This window comes from Sphaerodactylus townsendi, linkage group LG02, assembly GCF_021028975.2.
Source record: "Sphaerodactylus townsendi isolate TG3544 linkage group LG02, MPM_Stown_v2.3, whole genome shotgun sequence".
Lineage (NCBI taxonomy): Eukaryota > Metazoa > Chordata > Lepidosauria > Squamata > Sphaerodactylidae > Sphaerodactylus > Sphaerodactylus townsendi.
This window is the reverse complement of record NC_059426.1, coordinates 26,907,904-26,931,444: the sequence shown is the minus strand read 5'-3', so window position 1 is coordinate 26,931,444 and position 23,541 is coordinate 26,907,904. Positions and strand designations below refer to the sequence as shown.

Sequence of the window (23,541 nt, the reverse complement as noted above, 5' to 3'; positions counted from 1 at the left end):
ACAATTCCCATCAGCCCTTGCCAGTATTACTTTGCGTAGGCAGTTGACCATAGTACTGCTAAGCACCCTCAGATGAACGAACATTGAGATTTGAAAATTTCAGATCCTATCTGAGTATACCCTGGAGAAAATTCCCTACCTAAAGTCTCACACGGATTTCTTTTTAAAGGAAACGGTGTAGAGCTGAGTTCTAATAAACATCCTTAAAATACTGTATTTTTGTTAGTGGAACGGTTACTGTATTTTTAGCTGACAAAACATCTCAGAAAGGACCTGTGTTAAATTAAAGTTGACAATTCCTCTTTGAACAAGTCAGTTTTACTCGCTTTTCAGCCCAGGAGAAAACAGCAAAGTAACTGAACAAAGGAGGAACTTCAACCTTGCCTCAATTCAATGACCAGCTAAAAAAATAATAATAATTAAATTTAGCCACTGTGGAATCCACATCCACCTTGAGGGTAAAATTTGTACACTTTGGTCAGAAGAACCACCAGGGCTATGCCAAGATGCAAAAGGAAACAAGATGTACAGCAGAAACTCCAGTAAAAGATATGCATTAAGATATCAGGAGGAAGGTTGTCACATAGGTACATTCAGAGAGAGACAGAGAGGGAGAAAGACTGTCCTCCAAGTCTGTGAGCCCCCAAGTGAAGACAGGCTTTAAAACAGGGGTGTCCAACTCTGGCCTCCAGACGTTCATGGACTACGATTCCCATCAGCCCCTGAGATTTCCTGGATACACCTGCTTTAAAAGGGATGGGCCGCCTCCCCCCCCAAAGTGTTTCTGTAAAGAATCGCACAAGTGGTTTATGGAGTGTTTCGATTGTAATTACAAATGGTTCTTTGATCTGCAAATCAATATTTTCAGTTAATTTTATTTTATATTCTCAATGCAGTGTTAAAGAAGTCTTTATTTTATTTTTATTCTAAATAAAAAGAAAAACCATGTGTTTATGGACACAAAGGGAGCAATCCACCAAGTTCTGCTGCTGAGTCACCTTTGGGGTTCAGTGGCACTTCCGTTGGGAACCCATAAAAGTCTATGGAAACGGGGGGCAGGGGGTTCACAGCAGCAATGTTTGGTGGTATGTACCCCAAGTTGCACCTTTGGCTTAAAATCTTGCGTTAAAAAAATATTTTAGTTAACTTTACTGTTATTTTCCAGGTGTCTAAATCTCCAGTCTGTCGTACTGGTAATTTAACTCTGGAATGGAATAGTTTGCTGCCAATTATTTATATATTACCCCGTTTCCCCAAAAATAAGACAGTGTCTTATATTAATTTTTGCTCCCAAAGATGCGCTATGTCTTATTTTCAGGGGATGGTTATTTTTCTGTTCCGCAGCTGCATGCTCTGGTCGACGGGTATGTAAGACTTTGCTACGTCTTACTTTTGGGGGATGCTTTATATTTAGCACTTCAGCAAAACCTCCACTACGTCTTATTTTCAGGGGATGTCTTATTTTCAGGAAAACAGGGTAAGTAATTTTTAAATATCTGTAATATCGTTGACTGACTAAAACTATTACGTTATTGGCAAAAAGAAAAGAAAAGAAAGTGTGATCCTTAGAAAATCAAGGAAGAAGAAAAAAAACCGGGGTCCCCCCCCAACACACGACAAACAACGATTAGCTGTAACGTAGCGGGGTGGGGTTCAAATCACCAACATTGTTCTAATCAGATGTATACGTGCCATCAACCATTTGGCTGTCTTGTAGCTTTTGTTCCTCTGGCTCCAGGGATTCTGAAGTTTTCTCCAACTCTGCGGACTGCTTCCTTTCAGGACTGAAATCAAGGAGTCGCGGAGCTTGTGGCCTTGTTTTCCTCGCAGGATTCAGGAAAAAGCAGTAGGCACACCTGAATGCTGAGCAAAAAAAAAAAGGTTTTACACAAAACGCGTTCAGTTAGCTCACCAAACAGAAACGGACCCTGAGCCTTAATATGCAACATGCAATTACTTCTAAGGATGCAATAAGGTGTTTCAGTATCAGGAAAATGGAAACTAACAAAGTTCCATCCTGGTTTTTTTAAAAAGCAGCAGCCCCTGAATTTATCTCCCTTTCCCCAGTATCAACTATTTACTGTCTTTTCAGTTTAAACAATGCTGAAACAGTTACGTGGCAACCCCTTCCCCCCCCCCAAAAAAAACACAGTTGCTTTTCAGCAACAGAAAAGTCTCCGCTCAAATGATAAATTGCTGTTGCCTATTTTCAAACATCATTTGAATCTACGGCTGAAGCTTTACACCACTGTTCTTTCCTTTCATGTTAATGAACATCCAGCGTACGGAAAGGTCAAGAACGTTATTATAGCTCAAAGCAGGATTTTTTCAAACTTTTGGAACTGGGAACACTTCCCCACTGAACAGACGATGCATCCAGGTGTCTCCCTCCGATCTCCAGTCTGGTGCTAGCCATCTGTTTACCATGTGAGTACATCTGCTTGTGTGTAGGTGGGGAAGGAACAACGTAACGAAGAAGAAGAAGAGTTTGGATTTATACCCCCCCTTCTCTCATGTTTGGAGACTCCCTTCCCCGCCGCTGCCACCACAGCAAACACCCTGTGAGGCGAGTGGGGCTGAGAGAGCTCAGAAGAGCTGTGACTCACCCAAGGTCACCCAGCTGGTGTGTGTTGGAGTGCACAGGCTAATCTAGCTCTCCAGATAAGCCTCCACAGCTCAAGTGGCAGCGTGGGGAATCAAACCCAGTTCTCCAGATTAGAGCGCACCTACTCTTAACCACTGTGCCACTGCTGCAAACAAACCCTATTTTTAAACTTTGGTCAGGAGCTCCTGCCCAGTGGGCTCCCCTTGCCTTTCCCAGGGATTCTCGGGAGGGAAGGAACAAATGTAAAAGCTTCTGCAGCTGGTGAGATTTTTTTAAAAAAATTATTCCCCCCACTACCTGCCCTCCAACGGAAATACTGAAATGGCAGCAGTTGCGAGAAAGCGCGCACACACAACCCAGAACAGAAGGGAGAAATTGTGGGACAGGGTGCTTGACTGTATATTTGCTGGAATGACACCTTGGACTTACCGTGAGGGGGCCTGGAGCACCTTCGTGTAGGGTCAGCTGGTGCTGGGCACAGGGTCACCGCAGCCGCGCCTCCAGCCACAGATGTGCCATTGCGAGCTCAGCTTGCCCAACCACTGTTGAGCCTGCCGCATTGCCACCACGCTGGGCTGTCAGAGCACAAAGGCCAGTGGGGCACACATAACCGCTGCCCTTCTGGGCCCCAGGGCCACCAGCTGCTTTGCCGTGCCTCCCTAGTGTGGCAAGTCTCCAGCAGCCTGTGCAAAAGTCTCCAGTGCAAAGCAGCCCTTGCAGCGGTGGTTCCCAGGTGCGCTGCTTGGCCACCAACAGCAGCTGCTGCTGGCCCCAGGCCTGATTCGCCCCACCAACAGCCCCTTGGCCTGAGAGCAGGGTGGACAGCCTCGCTGGCGCTTGGTTGCGCCGATTCCAGAGGGGGAGACTCAAAGACTACAGAGGGGGAGACTCAAATTTGCCCCTGCCCCCCCACCCGGGGTTGGGCTGCCCATAAATATTTTTACCCCTTCTCAAACTCTATTTGAGCATCCCCAATCTCAGTTCAAATCTTGCCAAGGAGGTTTACACATAAGCATGTCAATAACCCACAACCACACTCCAGGGGTTAAAACCAAATCATGCAGTTGCTTTAGAACAGGGGTCTGCAACCTGCGGCTCTCCAGATGTTCATGGACTACAAATCCCATCAGCCCCTGCCAGCATGGCCAACTGGCCAGGGCTGATGGGAATTGTAGTCCATGAACATCTGGAGAGCCGCAGGTTGAGGACCCCTGCTTTAGAACAACCATGAGAGGTGGTGGAGGAGAGGTCTCTGTGTCACGTGTGGCTATCCCAGAATGGATACCCAAGCAAAAAACAGATCTTATTCACATAGGTCTATATCTGCTACCAATATGCTTTCCAGGCTACCCATGGGCATCAGCAACCTTACTCTATGTTGGATTGTGGCCTTCATTTTTATCATAAAACGATGCCTAGATGCAAATCTGGGAACAAGGTCTTATACAGGCAGTGGAATACATGTGTATATGTATTTGTTCTTACCAATATATTCAAACTCTTCTTTCAAAGCCATTCCGTTGTGCGAGAAACACTGTTGACATATAAGTGCATATCTAAAGAAGAGAGCAGATATTACCAACATTGGTTTAACGATTTAATGTACCTGTTCATTTAGTCATGCTACTGGACCACTCAAGCAGACTTAGGAAACAGCAAGAGGGCATTAACATTTAGAATTAAAGCAGTAAAGGTCATGCATTAATAGAGATCACATTATTGCAATGTTAAGCCAGCAACTGAGCAATTCCAATAACATTATGACTTAACTACTACAAACCCCAACTTTAGTTTTAAGATGTATTATTTTGTACCCTTGATATGACTAACTAAAGTTGATTTGGTAAGCCTGAGAGGGAAAGTAATGGATATTTCAAAAGACAGTATATGAAAAATAAGAATAAGAGTTTGAGAAGAGTTTGGATTTATATCCTCCCTTTCTCTCCTGTAAGGAGACTCAAAGGGGCTTACAATCTCCTTGCCCTTCCCCCCTCACAACAAACACCCTGTGAGGTAGGTGGGGCTGAGAGAGCTCTGAAGAACTGTGACTAGCCCAAGGTCACCCAGCTGGTGTGTGTTGGAGTGCACAAGCTAATCTGAATTCCCCAGATTCCATAGCTCAAGTGGCAGAGCGAGGAATCAAACCCAGTTCTCCAGATTAGAGTGCACCTGCTTTTAACCACTACACCACGCTGGCTCCGCACAATAGCTCCTTGCAGTTATTTGGCTGGCATCATGTGTGTGTCATTTCTACATGTTGACCGTGTTGACCTTCTACATCGCCATTTTCGTTGCCCCTCCTTAAGTGTAGTTACTATTAGGTGTATAGGCTATTAGGAATTGTGAATTAGTTAGGCTAGTTAGTCAGGGATTGTAGTTTTTCCCTATGTTAGTTGGAGTAGTGTAGGTACTAAGTAATTCGATAAGGTTATTCTTGCAGCAGTTGTAGGGTAGTTCAGTTTCTCAGGGTAGTTTTAGTAATTGGAAATGTTTATATTGTATTGTTACTGGTTGTCGTGTTAAAGTAGCTTGTTGGTTATGTATTGTTATGAAGTTCTATATTGTATATTGATGCGTTGATAACATTGTTGAGATGTATCAATATACTTCTATTGGTTGTTGCGTATTGCTGCTCTGATGTTGTTAAATTATTGATCCATTGTATGTACTGATTTATTTTTAAGATACTAGGTATTGCATGGATTTAGCTGTATCTTTATTAATGCTGCTGTTTTAGGTTTTGAAGTTATACAGCCTGTATTATCAAGTCGCCATCTGGAATTAGCTTATTTAGCCATATGTATTGTTATTATGCATTTTGTTATATTGTTGGAGTGTATTGTTCACTGTGTTGATAGCCGCTCTGAGCCCTTCGGGGATAGGGCAAGGTAAAAATACAATTGAAATGAAATGAAATTTCCAGTACTATAAAATACAGAACTGAATTTGTTTAAGGCACAATAAGGCACAATCACATAACTGCTCAAATATACCAATAATTCATAGGTTCAGCAGCTTCAGTGAGCAGCAGTGGCATAGGAGGTTAAGAGCTCGTGTATCTAATCTGGAGGGACCGGGTTTGATTCCCAGCTCTGCGACCTGAGCTGTGGAGGCTTAACTGGGGAATTCAGATTAGCCTGTACACTCCCACACACGCCAGCTGGGTGACCTTGGGCTAGTCACAGCTTCTCGGAGCTCTCTCAGCCCCACCTACCTCACAGGGTGTTTGTTATGAGGGGGGAAGGGCAAGGAGATTGTAAGCCCCTTTGAGTCTCCTGCAGGAGAGAAAGGGGGATATAAATCCAAACTCTTCTTCTTCTTCTTCAGCTACAATAGTCAATACTCTGAAAGCCACACGTAATGTAGAGTTAACCCATAAGTTAACCCATTTCAGTCCATAATTAAGTGCTTCATTAACAGCTTAAAACAATCTGCTTATGTAAATTGTTAGGAAGATAAACTAAAGGCCCTTTCTAAAATTACCTTCATTACTTGCCCCAGTTTCTGGAAGGAAAGATGCTACTGTGGGGAAAAGCCACAACACGGACTCCTCCCATATGGCATTGGATTTCTGATGGGACGCTAGAAGGAGCCACAAAGATAACTTGAGAAGTGGCCCCGAGGGTGTCAATTTCAGACTTTGTTTACTACAGCGAGAGACATCTTACCTGTTTTGTGGACCATCTCCAACCAGATATTCAACCACTCTATCCAATGCTCCTCTCTCTCGAGGAAGAATGGGTCTTGCCAATGGAGGGCCTGGAGGATGAAGACCTAGAGAATGAATAGATTGCTGTTAATCCAATCTACTGAAGGACACGGATGTCCGACACGTTTGCTACCAGCCTCTATGAAGGATCCAAAACGGGAAGCAATGCCCCAAATATATTTTATATTCGCTTGTTCAATCCCAGTGACAAATTAAAGTCCACTTTCAAGTTCTTAACCCTTACACTAGTGAAACACAAGAAATATACCCTGTTTCCCCAAATATAAGACATCCCCTAAAAATCAGACGTGGTAGAGGTTTTGCTGAAGTGCGAAATATAAGGCATCCTCCGAAAGTAAGACATAGCAAAGTTTTTGTTTGGAAGCATGCCCGACGAACAGAACACAGAAAAATAAGACATCCCCTGAAAATAAGACATAGCGCATCTTTGGGAGCAAAAATTAATATATGACACTGTCTTATATTCGGGGAAACACGGTAACACTATAACAGGGAGATGATTTCCTTGTATGAAAAAAGAGTTGGAAAATTATCTCGCCCTCTGGTTACTTATGGTTACCTCTCAACTATTTTAATGCTGTCATGTCCCTCTTCAAACTGTTAAACTTCAAATTAAATATGCCAAATTAAATATTAGCTTTTCTAGTGCATATGCTTTCTGGATTTTCCAGGTTATGGTGTCTGTGACACAGCTAACAAAACTACGCCTGGTGTTTCGGTGGCCTGCCTAACAGAAGCGACCAAAAATAATTGCTTGGTTTTTTTAGTTTTTACATTTGCCTGTAGTTGCCAAGTATCTGGTTACAGAGTAAAACACCATTGTGCTAAATCCATAACACCACATCTTTCAGTTGTGTGCTGATTGTCTACAGAACAGCAGACTGATGATATTTAAAAGGCAGGAACAGTTTTGGGTCCTGTGGATACACTTGAGATTTGTTGCTAGGATGAAAACCAGGTGGGCTACACTGAAAGTGAACCCATTCACACACCATGACCACTTATCTGAAAGATAAAGGCACCAACTTTTGTCTCCTGTTTCACTTCTGAATGTTTTAATGTAGTACAGAACACAGAAAAGAGCTATTTGTAAATCATATTCAAGTTTTCATCAGTCAATATATTTTCTATATAGTTGCTGAAGGTTCAAGTAGTATTTCCCTCCTCCAAAATCTGACTTTTATCACCTGAATTAACTAAATTAGCCAAGCAAACATATTTACAGCAAGATTCAACTCCAGCAGGACCTTAAAGACCAATAAGATTTGCAGCGCATAAACTTGAGAGTCACAGCTCTCTTCCATCAGATACAATAAAGGAAGCTTAGGACTAATAAAAGAAAACATTTCTTCATGCAACGCATGATTGGTGTATGGCAGGGGTCAGGAACCGTGGCTCTTGAGCTGCAAACAGCTTTTTCACGCCTCTCCTGAGGCTCTTCGTGGCTTCCCACGCGGTCCTGCAAGCCAGTCCTGCAAGAGAGGGAGTGAGAGCAAGCTGGTCGTGCAGCCCAGCAAGAGAGGGAGTGAGCAAGCTGAGGTAAGTGAGAAGCCCAGGGTGTGTGCAAGGGACTCATCTTGCCTTCCTGTTCAGCTCCGAGCGGCTGCAGACACACCCATGCTGTCCTCTGACCCCCAGGGGTCAGAGGGCAGCATGGGCGTGTCTTTGCAGCCGCCCGGAGCTGAACAGGAAGGCAAGGTAATTCCCTTGCACACACTCTGTGTGGCGGTCTGGGTGTAGCTGCCCTCCTCCTGGTGGGGCCTCTGGCCCCGTTGAACTAGGAGGTCTGGAGAGGCAGACACCGCTGACAACGATTCTGAGGGGAGTGTCGGGGGGGGGGGCATCTCCACGCTCTCTTTCCCAGGGGCCTGGTCGCCTCTTCCATGGCGGCCCAGGGGGCTTCCCTCAACCCCGGTCTCTAGCGCTCCCCAGTTGGGTGCCTTGCCATGGATCCTAGGGCTTTCCCTCCCCAAACAGACTTCCCGCAGCCTTGTGAGGACAGGGAGACCCAAGGGCTCTTTGAACGCTCCCCAGGGCACTTGCCTGTTTCCGTGTCCTTATGTTCGCTGGGGTTGGGCTCCTCCCCTTCCTGCAGGGTTGGCCCAGCCCTTCCCTGGTCAAGGTCTCTAAACGCTCGTGTGGGCACTGACCCTGACGCTGCTTTCTCCTACTGCGCAGGGGTTGTGAACCAAACAGCCCCTCTCCACTCCCAACCTCCCTCACTCTGCTTTTTCTCCTTTCCCTTCTCAGTCTCCTCGTTCATGTTCCACTCTCCTTTCCCTCTCACACCGCCTCTCCCTCTCCCGTGCACCTCCTTTCCTTTATAGCTTCCCCCTGCCCTCACTCCCCGCCCCTGACCCAGCTGGCGTGCTCGTCCCGATCCTCCCCAGCTGATTGGTCTCGCCCCCGCTCTAATCAGTGGGCCGGTCTGGGTGGCCGGGCTGTCGACTCCCTCCTCCAGAGGCGTTAGGTTCTCGGCGTCTTGTCCCGGGCTGTCCCCTTCAAAGTTCCCTCGGGGTTGTCCCGTAGCGAGCAGCCGCAGAAGGCCATTGCTTTCACATCCTGCATGTGAGCTCCCAAAGGCATCTGGTGGACCACCGTGAGTAGCAGAGTGCTGGACTAGATGGAGTCTGGTCTGATCCAGCAGGCTCTTTCTTATGTTCTTAAGCTTTGACTCTCAAAATCCAAGTATCTGATGAAGGGAGCTTTGACTCTCAAAAGCTGATACCCTGGAAATCTTGTTGGTCTTCAAGATGCTACAAGACTCAAATCTTGCTGTTCTATTGCAAATCAACACAACTACCCATCTGAAACTTATTTGGACATCCTTTGTACTTCAGAAAATTGTGGCAGACAGATTAATGAGGAATAAAATGGCTCCTTTCCGAAAATTCTGGCAGACAGGTTAATGAAGAATAAAATAAAATAGGAGCAGCAGTGGTGTAGTGGTTAAGAGCAGGTGCGCTCTCATCTGGAGAACCGGGTTTGATTTCCCGCTCTGCCACTTGAGCTGTGGAGGCTTATCTGGGGAACTAGATTAGCCTGTGCACTCCAACACACGCCAGCTGGGTGACCTTGGGCTAATCACAGCTTTTCGGAGCTCTCTCAGCCCCACCCACCTCACAGGTTGTTTGTTGTGGGGAGTGGGGAAGGAAAAGGAGATTGTAAGCCCCTTTGAGTCTCCTTACAGGAGAGAGAGGGGGGTATAAATCCAACTCTCCTTCTTGATTGAGATAAAGAACAGAAACTGAACAGGATGAACAATAAGCCATACAAACTAAAAAAATTAGGATCTAACTGAGGAACTTGGGCCCTTTAGGCTTTTGAAATCCTGAGCAAAAACTATCAGTTGCTCTCTATTTTTATCATCAATTATTGTGTCCTACAGAACTTAATGTTTATCTGTGTGCAGACACAAGTGTGCTCAGGCTTCTCTCTACAGCCTCTTGCTTTGGGCTGACTTTGTTGGCCACACCCAGATAGAGAAAAGCTGGCGGACCCCCACCACGAAACCTCTCGTTGCTGGCACCCTTGCAAAGAATGCTGGACTTGATAGGGGTTGATCTGAGCCAGCAAATCATCCCGTAATTTCTTATGAAAGCACTTAATGCCAACAGATACCCTGTCAGCATCTATATATCTGATTTCCAAGTGTGTCTCCTATTGGTGGATACCTACATCCGCGGAGAAGGACAGGCCTTAGAATCTGCAGTCTGGAGGAGGAATCAAGTAAAACCACTCCTCTTCACCTTTGTAAACCGGGACGGGCGGGGAGGTGGGAGCGCCCCAGAAGCCAGTGCTCCTGCCCCCCCAGAAACGGGGGTGCCCCAGAAGGCAGTGCTCCTGCGGCCGTGTGCGCGGGAGGCTGCCACACTGCCTTGCGCCCCAGAAGGCAGTGCGGTTGCCTTCCAAAAATCGGGACACTTCAAAAAACCCACGGGACGCAGGACAAATTGTCTTAAGGCAGGACTGTCCCGCCAAAAGCGGGACGCCTGGTCACCGTACTTTTGTATGAACAGAAAACTAGCTTCACTGGGTTTCTTCTGCCAGCCGAAGAGGGGATTATTTTGCCTCACTGAAGTGTCCAGCGCTGCATGGTATCTTTGCCACTGAAGCTCCTCACAAGTACTGGCACTAGCTTTTCAGGGGTTACAGGGGGTTGCTGAGGGAAAAGGGAAGCAGGAAAGATCTGCTTCCATGACTACTGCATTTCCCCTAAAATAAGCCCTACCTCGAAAATAAACCCTAATGCATCTTTTGGTGTAAAAATTAATATAAGGCCCTGTCTTATTTTCAGGGAGACATGGTATATGCATGCTCTTGGTTTGTAGGATCTAACCCAATGACCTTTACTTGAAAGGGTGTTCCGCTGAAATAAACACAACGCTCTTCTGAGTAAATATTTCTAAGGATTGGAATGTCACTGACCAAAGTACTGAACAGATCTTATCAAGCTACTAGTTTTTAAACTAGAATATTCCCAACATTATCTAACTCACAATCTCAGTTGAAAGCAACCCTTGTCTCCATAGTAAAATGCCGTCTGGGAAAACCTAGAGAAGCTTGAAACATGAGACCGTGCGCCACAAGAATCTCTCCAGTTATTTGGCACACTAACAGCTCCCAAACCATGCATCTTATTCCTCATGCTGATCTGGACAACAGTAATTAATATGAACATCAAAAGCAATCATTGTGGGCAGACTGGCCATTTTTGCAAAACTTGGCAAACCCTCAACTACCTGCTGGTTATAAATTTTTAGACATATGGAAGCTCTGTGGTAATACATGTTAAATTGATTCTCCTCGACAAAGTATAATGTAATGAAAAAATGAATTATCTTTTCCAGTTTAAAGATAATTAAGTGAAGCCAAGCACACTTTGACTGATGTTTCTCACAAGCTAGGGAAAAAAAATATTATACCAGGAACCTTTATTACTTTTATATGATATTTTTCTGTGTTTATAGCTACTTCCACAAGCAAATTATATCTGAAATATTTTGTTGCAGAGTACCCTAATTCTGATACCAATTCTAACTTCCCATATTGTCATGAAAACTTATTTAATTGTGTAACATAGAAATGAGAGCTGAAAGACCTGCTGTTTTCTGAGCGTTTGATTAAAAGGGTCACTTTTGACCACTGGCCATTAATTCAATTTTTTTTAATTGCTATGAGTGGATGAATGTCAATCATAGGGGAAATGTTTGGTAAAACTTAAAAGACTTGGAGTTTAATTTCCACCCCCACCTCCTTACATTTTGTAGTCTTAACTACAAATTTTTATCCCAACAACAATTTTAGCAAGGACTAGTCCACACAACAAGTATATCTCCTGGCCCCAAGTGCAGAGATTTGCAATACACAACTCTATATCAAAAAACCCGCTGAATGCAAAACATACCTAAATGCTACCAGCTACCACCCAAAACAACACACAGTGCACAGTCAAGGATTGCATCACAAGTGTTCCACTCCCTCAGACAGGGACTCTCATCTAGAGGATTTTAAAAAGACATTTCTTGGACAGATTGATGGCACCCAGAGCCAGAATATAACAAGGCAAACCCAAGGAAGTTAACAACAGAACACAACTGGTTGTTACCCAGAGCTCACTACTTAAGCCACCTCAACACATCAATTATGTACAACCTCTCCTGGATAAGGTTCTTTCCAAGGCCTTGGGGATTAGGTCTTCCTTATAGACAGCTCCCACCCCCAAACCTTAAAACAGCTTCTTCCCTACAATAATGGACCATCCAACAGAGCCATAAAACCAAGGACCAAACCCTGAAATACACCTACGTGCCAACTCTGTCTCTGGTCATACTACAAGTTCTAACAACTTCAGCCATACAATCTTGGGTTCATCTACTCGCACATCATCTAATTTATTTTCTCATGCTTAAAACTCTTCCTTTCTTTATTAGTCGCTGTTTATCCTACTCAATTATACTTTTGTTTATCCAAACCCTAAGAAGAAGAAGAAGAAGAAGAAGAAGAAGAAGAAGAAGAAGAAGAAGAAGAAGAAGAAGAAGAAGAAGAAGAAGAAGAAGAAGAAGAAGAAGAAGAAGAAGAAGAAGAAGAAGAGTTGGATTTATATCCCCCCTTTCTCTCCTGTAAGGAGACTCCAAGGGGCTTACAAACTCCTTTCCCTTTCCCCCCCGCCCACAACAAACACCCTGTGAGGTGGGTGGGGCTGAGAGAGCTTCAAAGAGCTATGACTGTGGTGGTGAACCTTTGGCACACCAGATGTTATGAACTACAATTCCCATCAGCCCCAGCCAGCATGGCCAATTGACCATGCTGGCAGGGGCTGATGGGAATTGTAGTCCATAACATCTGGAGTGCCAAAGGTTCGCCACCACTGAGCTATGACTAGCCCAAGGTCACCCAGCTGGCATGTGTTGGAGTGCACAGGCTAATCTAGTTCCCCAGATAACCTCCACAGCTCAAGTGGCAGAGTGGGGAATCAAACCCGGTTCTCCAGATTAGAGTGCACCTGCTCTTAACCACTACACCACTGAACCTTTGAACTCTCTCATCATCCATGGCCCATTAACAACCTAACCTATTTTAGCCCCTTACAAAGAGAATCAGCCTAAAAGGTTTCTCTCTGTCCCCAACACCCTTCTCCTTGGTAATTTTTGCTACCAAAATGTAGGTCGTGAGCTGTGACTCACAAAAGCTCATGCTGTACTAAGCACCGCTCAAGGGGCCACAGGACTTCAGTTTTATTTTGGTATACAACTAATCCCACTTTCTTCCACTAATGGCTAAATGCTCAATTTACGTTGGCAGCTTGCGACCAAACTGCTATGGGTTTGCATTAAATTATAATGTTTCAACTTTATTTCTACTGCTGTAAAATAAAATAACAAGTTTTGAGCCTGAAACTTGCAATACTGGGTTAAATATTTTACACCCTGAAAAGCAAAAATACATAAAACTATGAGAGGCTCCTAAGGGAGCAACCACTCTGCACCAATGTGCTGGGGGCTACTGAGAGACAACCCAAATAGTTATTACACACAGATCAGCTCCAAAAGGAAGAGGCTGCTAAATGGCCGCAATTCCTTCTTTCCCATGCCAAACGCACAACCTGATTTTTGATCCCAGGGGGAATCCGAAGCAGGTGATAACGGCAAACACAAGCTGGGTGAAAGGGACAATGTCTGGAGAACAACGTATTAATCGGATGGCCAGGAGGCACTGAGGCACAATTTACACCCTTGAATTATTTTGTTGTTACTATCAGGGCACTCTTTCTAGCTTGTGGCGTAGTGGTTAAGAGCAGGTGCGCTCTAATCTGGAACACCGGGTTCGATTCCCAGCTCTGCCACTTGAGCTGTGGAGGCTTATCTGGGGAACTAGATTAGCCTGTGCACTCCAACACACACCAGATGGGTGACCTTGGGAGAATCACAGCTCTTTGGAGCTCTCTCAGCTCTGCCCACCTCATAGGGTGTCTGTTGTGGGGGGGGGGGGGGAGAGAGAGAAAGGAGATTGTAAGTCCCTTTGAATCTCCTTACAGGAGATGGTGGGGTGGGGTATAAATCCAAACTCTTCTTCTTGTTTCTAGGATTAAAAATCAGCAACAAACAAACCAACCTCAGAAACTCAGGTTAATAATGAAACAAAGTTTGGCAAGGTCCTTTAGTTGAGCTAGCCGTTTCAACCGATGCAAACGGACCTATTTAATATTTCAAACCAGGTAACGGATGCTACTTGCTACTCCAGAAACTTCCACTTCCTAATAGGAATGTCCTCCTTGGCTATGGCGTATTTTATGTTTTAATCTTTGCAGGACAAACTTTTGTCGTTGTTGTTGTTTAGAATAAATATTTAAATAAACGTCACAATACATGTGAAAAAAATATATGCCCGGGGCTCCGTACGAAACATGAATATATTCTGAAAGTGTTTGCTTAGGTACCTGATTTATATAAGTCTGCAGCCTGCCTCCACCGAGAACATAAAAAGGTATGCTATATTGTTGACTACAGAATCCTGCGAAGTTTTATTGCCATTTAAACAAAGACGCCATAACAGTTAAACGAGCTCAGGCAATAGGTTTCAGCATCATAAGGTGCCAGCTGTAAAGAGTTATGGCTAATTGAATATGGAACTCCTGCTTAATCAGATAACTGCTCTTCTATTTCCAAGCAAAATGCCATTTCCATACGGCCCGAAAATGGCCTGTTTTATTGGTAACCAGAGAAAATAATAAAAAAAACTGTAAACAACGTTAAGTGCTCTGTTTACCCATTCCAGGCATTGAAGTCGCACGGGTTCCGGGATGTCTCGGGAATACGTTTGGCGGTGAGGCTGAGGCAAGGGCTCTCTCTGGAGGTCCCCCCGGGGCTGAAGTCTCTCTCTGCGAGTCAGGAGATGGCAGACCGGGAGCCACTGTTTTTGGAGACCCCTGGTTTGGTGCAAGCGGGGGACCCACATTCCCTCGCACTGGGGTCCGATGCCGAAGTTCTGACAGGAAATGCACAAGTTAGGCTAAGAGTACCACCTGGTACAGGCTCTTGAAGGATGCTAACTGAAGCAGGCAACCCATCTCAAGAAAAAAATCTTTTTGCAAAGACTACAATGGGGGAAAAAATAGCCAAAGAACAATCATATTCTAACAGTGCATAGGCTGGAGTACTGAAGGGGGCACGTCTTTACATTTTCACCCACTATCTAGCTTTTAAATATATACAGAAGTGCCGACTGCCTGAACAGCATTAACATAGAGATAGTCTCAGCATTCTTTAACTAGTATACAGAATGAGCTGCTTGAATTGGCCTATATTAAAATGTATGCAACTCTGCTCCCTTTGAGGTTATGCACAATTCTTCGAGGGGTATCGCACAATGTTCAAAGTGTTCCGGAAAGACACAGCCAGTATCCGGTAGCTCATGGGCTACCCAGTGCCCAGTTCTATACAAAGCCGCCACACAATTTCCAGACTTGTGAACCACCTCCCAATTTATTAAAGATTTAATCGTTCTTCCCAACAGGAACACGTTGCGGTGGGGCGGTGAAGGCGACACTTTTATGGACCACAACTGATTCATGGCTCAGCCTCTACTGGAAAGAGCCGAACACCACAGTTCTGGGGACGTGCAAGAAAAACGGACACCTAGTTAGCAGTGAGTTGTGTGCCACGCGCGTGGCTCGAGCCCAAAGGGAACTGGAGTCTTGTTAAATCCTTCTCTCGTACATAAAACCGCCTTTGACTCTGTGGGAATTTGCCATAGATAATGAGTGCTGAAGTAGGCCTGAAGGTGCGATCAATATGCTGATGGAGCTGCGATGCTCTGACCTTGACCCTGTCGCTATTTCTGGTTGTGATTCAAGAACAGATACAAGTGACCCAATCGAAACAGACTCAGGACAAGATCAAGATAATGACTGATTGGCAGGCCTCGACCTGAAGACTGTGCACAGATTGGTCATTGGTGAGTCCGGCCACACTGGAAACCTAGATTCATAGTCCTAAGAGTAGGTTGTTCCGACTGGAATTTTCTGCTGGAAATGCTGTGACTCCAATTCTCCTATTTAGCCCCAACAACATCATTCATGTTTCTGTAACCAGCCCAAGCATTGGCTACCTCAGTGCAGCTGGGGGATGTCTGAAAAAAACCCTGCTGATGCAGAACATAACAGCTGTCAACCAATGCTGTGGGGGCCTGAGAGCCCCCACCCACCCAAGAACACAATTTAGATAATTGTGGTGGGTTTTCTGGGCTGTGTGGCCGTGATCTGGTGGATCTTATTCCTAACGTTCGCCTGCATCTGTGGCTGGCATCTTCAGAGGCGTATCACAGAGGGAAGTCTGTTACACACACAAATGTTAGGAACAAGATCCACCAGACCACGGCAACACAGCCCAGAAAACCCACCACAACCAGTTTAATCCGGCCGTGAAAGCCTTCGACAATACAATTTAGATAACTGATTTTGAGCTGCGCAGCTAAATATTTTAGAAAAGGGTTCTTATCACTAGCAGTCCAATGGCAAGAACACACATATGGAAATTGCTGATAGTGCTGGCTAAGAACCCCTTTCCAAACTGAAATAATGCCCGATTTCTCTCTTCGGCTAGAAATATACAGAAGTCATGTATTGCGTGTATATATGCAGTCTGCTGGAAACAAATGTAAATACAAATAAGAGCTCATCTTCCCAACATTTGGCACCAATCTCTACCCCCTTTTTCGTAATTCTTGTAATATAATCTGTGCAGGAGACAGTGCTGTGGGATTTCCACTTTTCCACAGCCTTGTATTTCTAGTCCAGTGGCAGTAGAGGGACAATTAAAGCAATTCTTGTTGATGTAAAATCAATTCCAAGCAGCTAGTGCTATTTATTTAATTCAAACGTCCTGAGCACAATAGCTCAAACTTTGAAACATCTGAAAAGGTTCTGTTCTCTCACAGCCAATCCTTACGAAAAGGATTCCTCTAGCTTGTCTCATAAAACAAAAGTATCCCGCTAACTGAGTATCCCTCTAACCTGTCTCTAAATTGTCTCTAATTAAAAGTAACTTGTCTCTCTAACTTGTCTATAACAAAAAGTAACAACAGAAAAGTATCCTTCTAAAGTGTCTCATAAAACGAAAGAACTACCTACACATCAGCCAGCAAAGGAATGGGTAGGTCAGCAGAGTTACATTGATAGCGATCCACCATTAGGAAAAGTGCTAAGATGTCTTTTGGAATCCATACTTGGACACCAATCCATCAAAAGCACTTAGCAAGCATCTTAAGATGGGGAGGGGGGGGATCACAGAATCCTAGAGTTGGAAGAGACCACAAGGGCCATCAAGTCCAATCCCCTGCCATGCAGGAAAGACAATCAAAGCACCCCTGACAGATGGCCATCCAGCCTCTGTTTAAAAACCTCCAAAGAAGGAGACTCCACAGCTGATTCCGCATGGGCCTAAAACAGCAGTGTGAAAACGGTGTGAAAATGGTGTAAAAGGGTTTAAAACGGTGTAAAAGGGTTTATACTGTTTTCACATCGTTTTCACACTGCTGTTTTTGGCCCATGTGGAATCAGCCCACTACACTCCAAGGGAATGTATTCCACTGCTGAACAGCCCTAACTGTCAGGAAGTTCCTCCACCTTCTGGACCATGAAACTGTCTGCAAGGCAAGTAAGAAATTTGTTGGACCTGATAGTTTTGGCAGAGTTTGACTCCCAACAAATATCAGGATAACTGAAATCTCCCATTACTACGACTTCTTTCCTTTCTGAAAGTTGGGTCATCTGTTCCAGGAAGGTTTCATCCAACTCTTCAGTCTGGATTGGGGGTCTGTCATAGACCGCCACAATGAAATCACTGCTGTTTTGCACTCCCTTAATTTTTACCCAGATGCTATCAACATGGCTTCCAGGATTTATGGACCTGCTCACAGCTGTAATCATCCCTGATGTAGAACACTCCTACTCCTCCTTTCCTGTTTGATGTATTTCTCTGAAATAAGTTATACTCTTCAATCATTTCATGAGACTCGTCCCACCAGGTTTCAGTGATGTATATTATATCATATCTGCTTAGCTGTGTTAAGAGTTCAAGTTCATCTTGTTCATTTCCCATGCTCTGAATTAGTGTAGAGACATCGAAGACCCTCTGGCTGCTTATTTAAGGTTCTATCCCTCACACTGGTGGGTTCATGAACTATTTGTTCAGTTCTCTCCATAATTTTCAGACTATAACCTCCAGCACTTGATGAACTCCTGCCCACTTGAATGCTGCCCCCCCCCCCCAGGCCTTATGCTTTTCACCTCCCCCTTAATCCAGTTCAAAGTGGATGCCCATGCACCCATTCTCTCTTGGGGCACAATAGGGTACCACAAAAACAGAAGCAACCAAAACTTACTACCGTGGGCAGCCAGGGGTGGGGGTGGAGAGGAGTCGGACACACACCCCGTCTCACTTGGAAGGAAAATGGGCTGGTAGAGAGCTTCCTCTGGGTCCTTGGACCTGCAATGGAGCTGCTGGATATGCTGCTGAAGACTGCTTTGTTCTTGTATTTGGCGTCAAGCAAGGCTACCGCAGCTGCAACACCACAACAAACATCCGCCTACCAGCTTTGCAGATCCTCTATGCCTACTAGGAGAAGGGAAGCAACTGCTCGCTTCCTTCTGCCCATTCGCTTTAGTCATCGTAAATTGTTGCTGAGCCTCACTTGTAAATGTGAACTGATGGATGGAAAAGCGTTGTCCTAATCTGCCACGCTATCAGCTCACTACTAAATAACCAGCTTTACAGTCAGATAGTGCCCCCATCTCACTTCCACTCAGTCCCTATTTAGGAACAAGAGATCCCATTGTACGATGGACCAGGGTTTTTAAATATTGCATTTATCGTGGAAGGGAAATGAAATGGGGTAAATACAATTTTGGTCATGAAGAGCAGCAATTTCACAGAGCTATTACCTTGGCCAGGTCTTGGAACTGCGGATGCTCCAGCAGATGGCGGTTCAACATCCTGTCAATTATAATAATATTACAAAGTGTTTTGCTCTCTGGTCTGCTTTGTCAGAAATTAGTGCAGAGATCAGATCCTACCTTTGCCTTCTTGGCTTCTGGATCAAACCTTTCAAGGATTAATTTAGCAGCCTTGTAAGTTTCTTTTTCCATGACTTCTTCAAGCTAGAAAAATAAAGGGTTTTATAGGTCAACATAGGCCTCTTTAGGATTTAATTCCAGTGTTTTCCTTTAATGGCATGAATTAAGGCGCAGAGACCCTGAAACAACCACACACAACTGCTGTGGCATTCCACAAAATGAAATCTTGTTGTTGTTGTTGTTGTTGTTGTTGTTGTTTTAAAAAAAACCCTCTAATCTCTAATGTGCTACTTGCACTTAACAGCTTTATTGCAAGGAAACACCAAATATTGCTAATTGTTTACATATAATGAGGAGAATAATTACATGCACCGACTTCAATAATGGAATGTGCAAAAATCTATCAGCCATCATTATTGGAAGTTATTAGACATGACAAGCAAATGACAGGCAATTCCTCAGATTTATTTCCTCATAGCACTTAATGCTATTAATTTAAAGAAGGTCGTTAGCCAAGTGCTTTACAGAATAAAGTCTCTGTGCCAATTAACTGCTGTCAGCATTGATTTTAGATTATTTATTAGCAGAAGCAATTAGCTGGCTGCAAATGCCATGAAAACTCACTAACTGGGAGAACAGCCACGGAATTTGCTCAAATGACTTTACGGGCTAAACCGCCAGCCTTTATGGCTGGATCCAAACTGCCTTTCAGGGGTAAAAAAAAAAAATAGAACATGTTAAGAATTTAAATAAAAAATTTACTGAGTACTATGCATACTTTAGGGATTGTAATTAAAGCACTTCATTATTACAGCATTTTATTTACAATGCACTCAAGCGGCTTTATAGCTAATACATGGGCTTAATTAAAAAAGTAATCACTAGTAAAATATCATTTTAGCAGTTAATAGCCAGCATCAGAAGAAGTTTAGTTGTGAATATTTGGGTTCTAAAGTTATGACAGATGACTAATACGTACAAGGAATAGAAAGGACTTTGATGGGGTCCCTCTTCGGCTTTTTCTCACAGTTAATACTTTCCCCCCTTTTATTTATATAGTAGTTTTCCATGCAAACTGTTGCAAGAGCAAGTAGGTGGGACACCCTAAACAGGCACATCCACTGATTCTGCCTATGTTTCAGCTGTTGCTGCATGATAATCGCTCTACACAAATGCGCGACACCATATTCCTCTGTAGCACACGGAATGGTTGGAAGGTTAGTTTCTCACCTGCAGACGAAGGACGCACCAAAGTATTGTCGAAGGCTTTCGCAGCCGGATTCAACTGGATTCAACCGTGATCTACCAGACCACGGCCACACAGCCCGGAAAACCCAAAACAACCAGTTGAACCCGGCCGTGAAAGCCTTCAACAATACATTGAACACCTCTACGGGGAGGAAATGTTCCAACAGACCCAGAAAATGGAGACACTCTGGATCAACAAAGCACACCTATTGACCTACCAGACCACGGCCACATAGCCCGGAAACCACACAACAACCAGATGCACCAAAGGTTACCCTCGTCCAGAGATCTTTTTTAAGCTTGCAATGTTAAAAAATCACAACAAAACATTCACTCAAAATCTAGCATTTTAGATACTTCAAGACAGAAATGTTTTAAACAACGTATTTACTTCATTTATTACCCACTGAGGATGATCAAACTACAGCATTAAAAGTCAACGTCCCTTTGGCGGAAACGGATAAGTTTCCACCATCAGTTTCTACAGACAGGGAAAAATACCCTGGTAGTCGTCGATATGAAAGACTTCTTCAGGCTGTGGAGAGCTGTTGGAGGAATGACCTTGATAGACCAATGGGTCTGGCTCAGTATAAAGCAGCTTCATGCCCATAGAATAGGATAGAAATGGTCCTCATTTATGTCACACCAGAACTATGATTGTGCTTTTATTACGGTTTACAGAAACATTCTTGCGCTACACTTATAAACTGTACTTCATTAACTGCAACACTTTAAAGGCCAGGATTCCCCTGAGAAAAGTTTAAGCAAAAAAAGAACCTTCCGGTTCTCCCATCAAGAGTGAAGATGTGGATAACCCATGAATAAATAGGCAGGTATTTGAGGCAAAAGTACTGCTTTAAATTTTGACCAAATTAGAAATTTAAGAGAAACATTATGCTCTGACTGCACATCAGCACCATTATCTTACACTATAAAAACAAACAAACCAGTAACGACTATTTTACACTATAAAAGTACTTCAACTATCCTAAGCAGCAACTCGAAACTCTAGCACAGTGGTGGCGAATCTTTGGCACGGGTGCCAGAGGTGGCACTCAGAGCCCTCTCTGTGGACACGCACGCACAGAGTTTGTCATGTGGGGGGGGGGGCTTGCTTCTGAGTAAACCCTCCTAGGGTCGTGATTCACCCGTTCAAAGCATTGCACGGTTGCTTCAAAGCAAAGCCACCGACTACCACCAAGCTTACTCCCGAGTAACACATGCCTCGGAGCCAACCGTTTTTTCTAAACTGAAACCTCAGTATTCAGGTTAAATTGCCGTGTTGGCACTTTGCGATAAATGAGTGGGTTTTGGGTTGCAGTTTGGGCACTCGGTCTCGAAAAGGTTCACCATCACTGCTCTAGCACCTAGACGCCATATTCTCCAGCTTGCAGTGCATGGGACATAGCGTAGGCCACAAGAGACATCAAGGCTTCAGTGGGCGGGGTGGGGTGGGAGGTAGGGGGACGGGACATGGAGCCCTACACCTACAGAACCCAATTTTTACTCCTTTTTGCTTTGCGCACATGCGTACACTCTACTTCTCTTTGCACACATGCTTAAGGGGATCAGCAGGATGATGAGGTGATTCCGTGGAGAGAAAGGATTCCTTTTTAACACGGGCTCTTCCTGTCACAGATCAACTTACATCCAGTCACATACTTCCCATACTGAGCCAATGTGGCATAATGGGTAAGAGCAAGTGGACTCCAATCTGGAGAACTGGGTTTGATTCCCCACTGCTCCAAATAAGCATTCTTAACTGGCGAACTGGATTTGTTTCCCTGCTTCTCCGCTTGAAGCCTGTGACCGTGGGCAGTCACAGTTCTTCAGAACTCTCTCAGCCCCACCTACCTCACAAAGTGTCTGTTGTGGGGAGAGGAAGGGAAAGGAGTTTCTAAGCCACCTTGAGTCTCCTTATGGGAGAGAAAGGGGGGATATAAGTCCAAACTCTTCTTTTTCTTCTTCACCTAGGGACTGAAGGTGAGAGTCCAAGGTGTGGAAAGGTTGAAAGGCCTCTGCCAACTCCTAACCTAGAGCAGCCTTCTCGCTAGCACTCGACTCCAAGCAATAAATGACACGTTTGCCCTGAAGAGATCCCAAAGTAACATCACTGCTGAACCCATGAGGTGAGAAAAGCTTTCTTTTCCTGCGGCCCCAAATACGTTGATATGAATGGCCCCTGCAGCAGTAGCACTGCAGAAAGATTTATCAGTACTGTTGGCTCTAGTGTCTGCCTCTCAGGAGCTAACATGGCCGCTCTAAGCGGACGTACACCCTTCCTGTAACCATATTAGCTGCCTTGCCATGTGGGCTGAAGCACAGCTGGCAGAACCGTTCTAGGCTAAGCGTCTATGCCACAGGTGTCATACTCGCGGCCCTCCAGATGTTATGGACCGCAGTTTCCATCACCCCCTGCCAGCATCATGCTGGCAGGGGATGATGGGAACTGTAGTCCATAACATCTGGAGGGCCGCGAGTATGACACCTGTGATTACGCCGTCTGCTCTGATACACATGGCTTAAATAAGGTTCAAAGCAGACAAGCTGCTGGGAGATGCAGGATTAAGTCAACACTGCACGGGGCTCCACTTTTCTATCCCGCAAGGAAACCAGGGATGGCTCCCCTACTGTCATGGCCCTTTAAAGAAACAGAGGCAGGGCAGCTGTCTTCCCATCCATGACAGAGCTAACAATGGCATGATAGTAGTGCTGGCTTCTGTTAAGGAAACCATGGAACGGTGGGAGGGTTAAGAATCCTTCAACCCTCTTAACATGGGTCTAATAAAAGTCTAATGTGGGGAAAATTTGATTTAGAAGAAGAGAAGAGTTTTGGATTTATACCCCACCTTTCTCTCCTTTAAGGAGACTCAAGGTGGCTCACAAACTCCTTTCCCTTCCTCTCCCCACAACAGACACCTTCTCAGGTAGGTGGGGCTGAAAGAGTTCCGGAGAACTGCCAAGGTCACCCAGCAGGAGTGTAGGAGTGCGGAAACAAATCTGGTTCACCAGATAAGCCTCCACTACCCAGGTGGAGGAGTGGGGAATCAAACCCGGCTCTCCAGATTAGAATCCACCTGGTCTTAACCACTATACTACGCTGGCTCTCGTTTAAATGGTCTGAAAGAGGTCTATGACTTCCACCACATCTATTCGAACCCAAAGCTGTATTTCTTGATCATACTACAACTTTAAAAGACTAGAGCCAGTAGCTGCACAGTGTGCAGATAAAGTGCTAAGAATCATAGGAACGACAGAAAGCTTAGTGAGCACCGTGGAGCTGTAAGAGATGAAATGTCCAAGGGCTTCTAACAAGATCTTCTAAAGTTAGCTTGGAACCTTGGATTCCAAGAGAAACTCAAAGTAGCCCCGATGGGAAAGCAA

At 44.7% G+C, this 23,541-nt stretch overlaps 1 protein-coding gene across 6 annotated transcripts in view; it reads right to left on the bottom strand.

The window, feature by feature from the left end:
* Positions 1 to 23,541, bottom strand: part of LNPK (lunapark, ER junction formation factor) — a 52,117-nt gene that overhangs the window by 2,992 nt on the left and 25,584 nt on the right. For 4 of the 6 annotated variants that reach the window (XM_048485628.1, XM_048485630.1, XM_048485631.1 and 1 more), the window contains exons 7-12: positions 18,910 to 18,993; positions 18,778 to 18,829; positions 14,604 to 14,822; positions 6,274 to 6,379; positions 4,091 to 4,161; positions 1,693 to 1,863 (exon numbers count right to left, since the gene is read on the bottom strand). In XM_048485628.1, the coding sequence (XP_048341585.1) occupies positions 1,693 to 1,863; positions 4,091 to 4,161; positions 6,274 to 6,379; positions 14,604 to 14,822; positions 18,778 to 18,829; positions 18,910 to 18,993 (703 nt within the window). Of the gene's footprint in view, positions 1 to 1,662; positions 1,864 to 4,090; positions 4,162 to 6,273; positions 6,380 to 14,603; positions 14,823 to 18,777; positions 18,830 to 18,909; positions 18,994 to 23,541 lie in introns of all 6 variants that reach the window. The other 2 variants (XM_048485632.1, XM_048485633.1) reach the window with 2 other exon arrangements.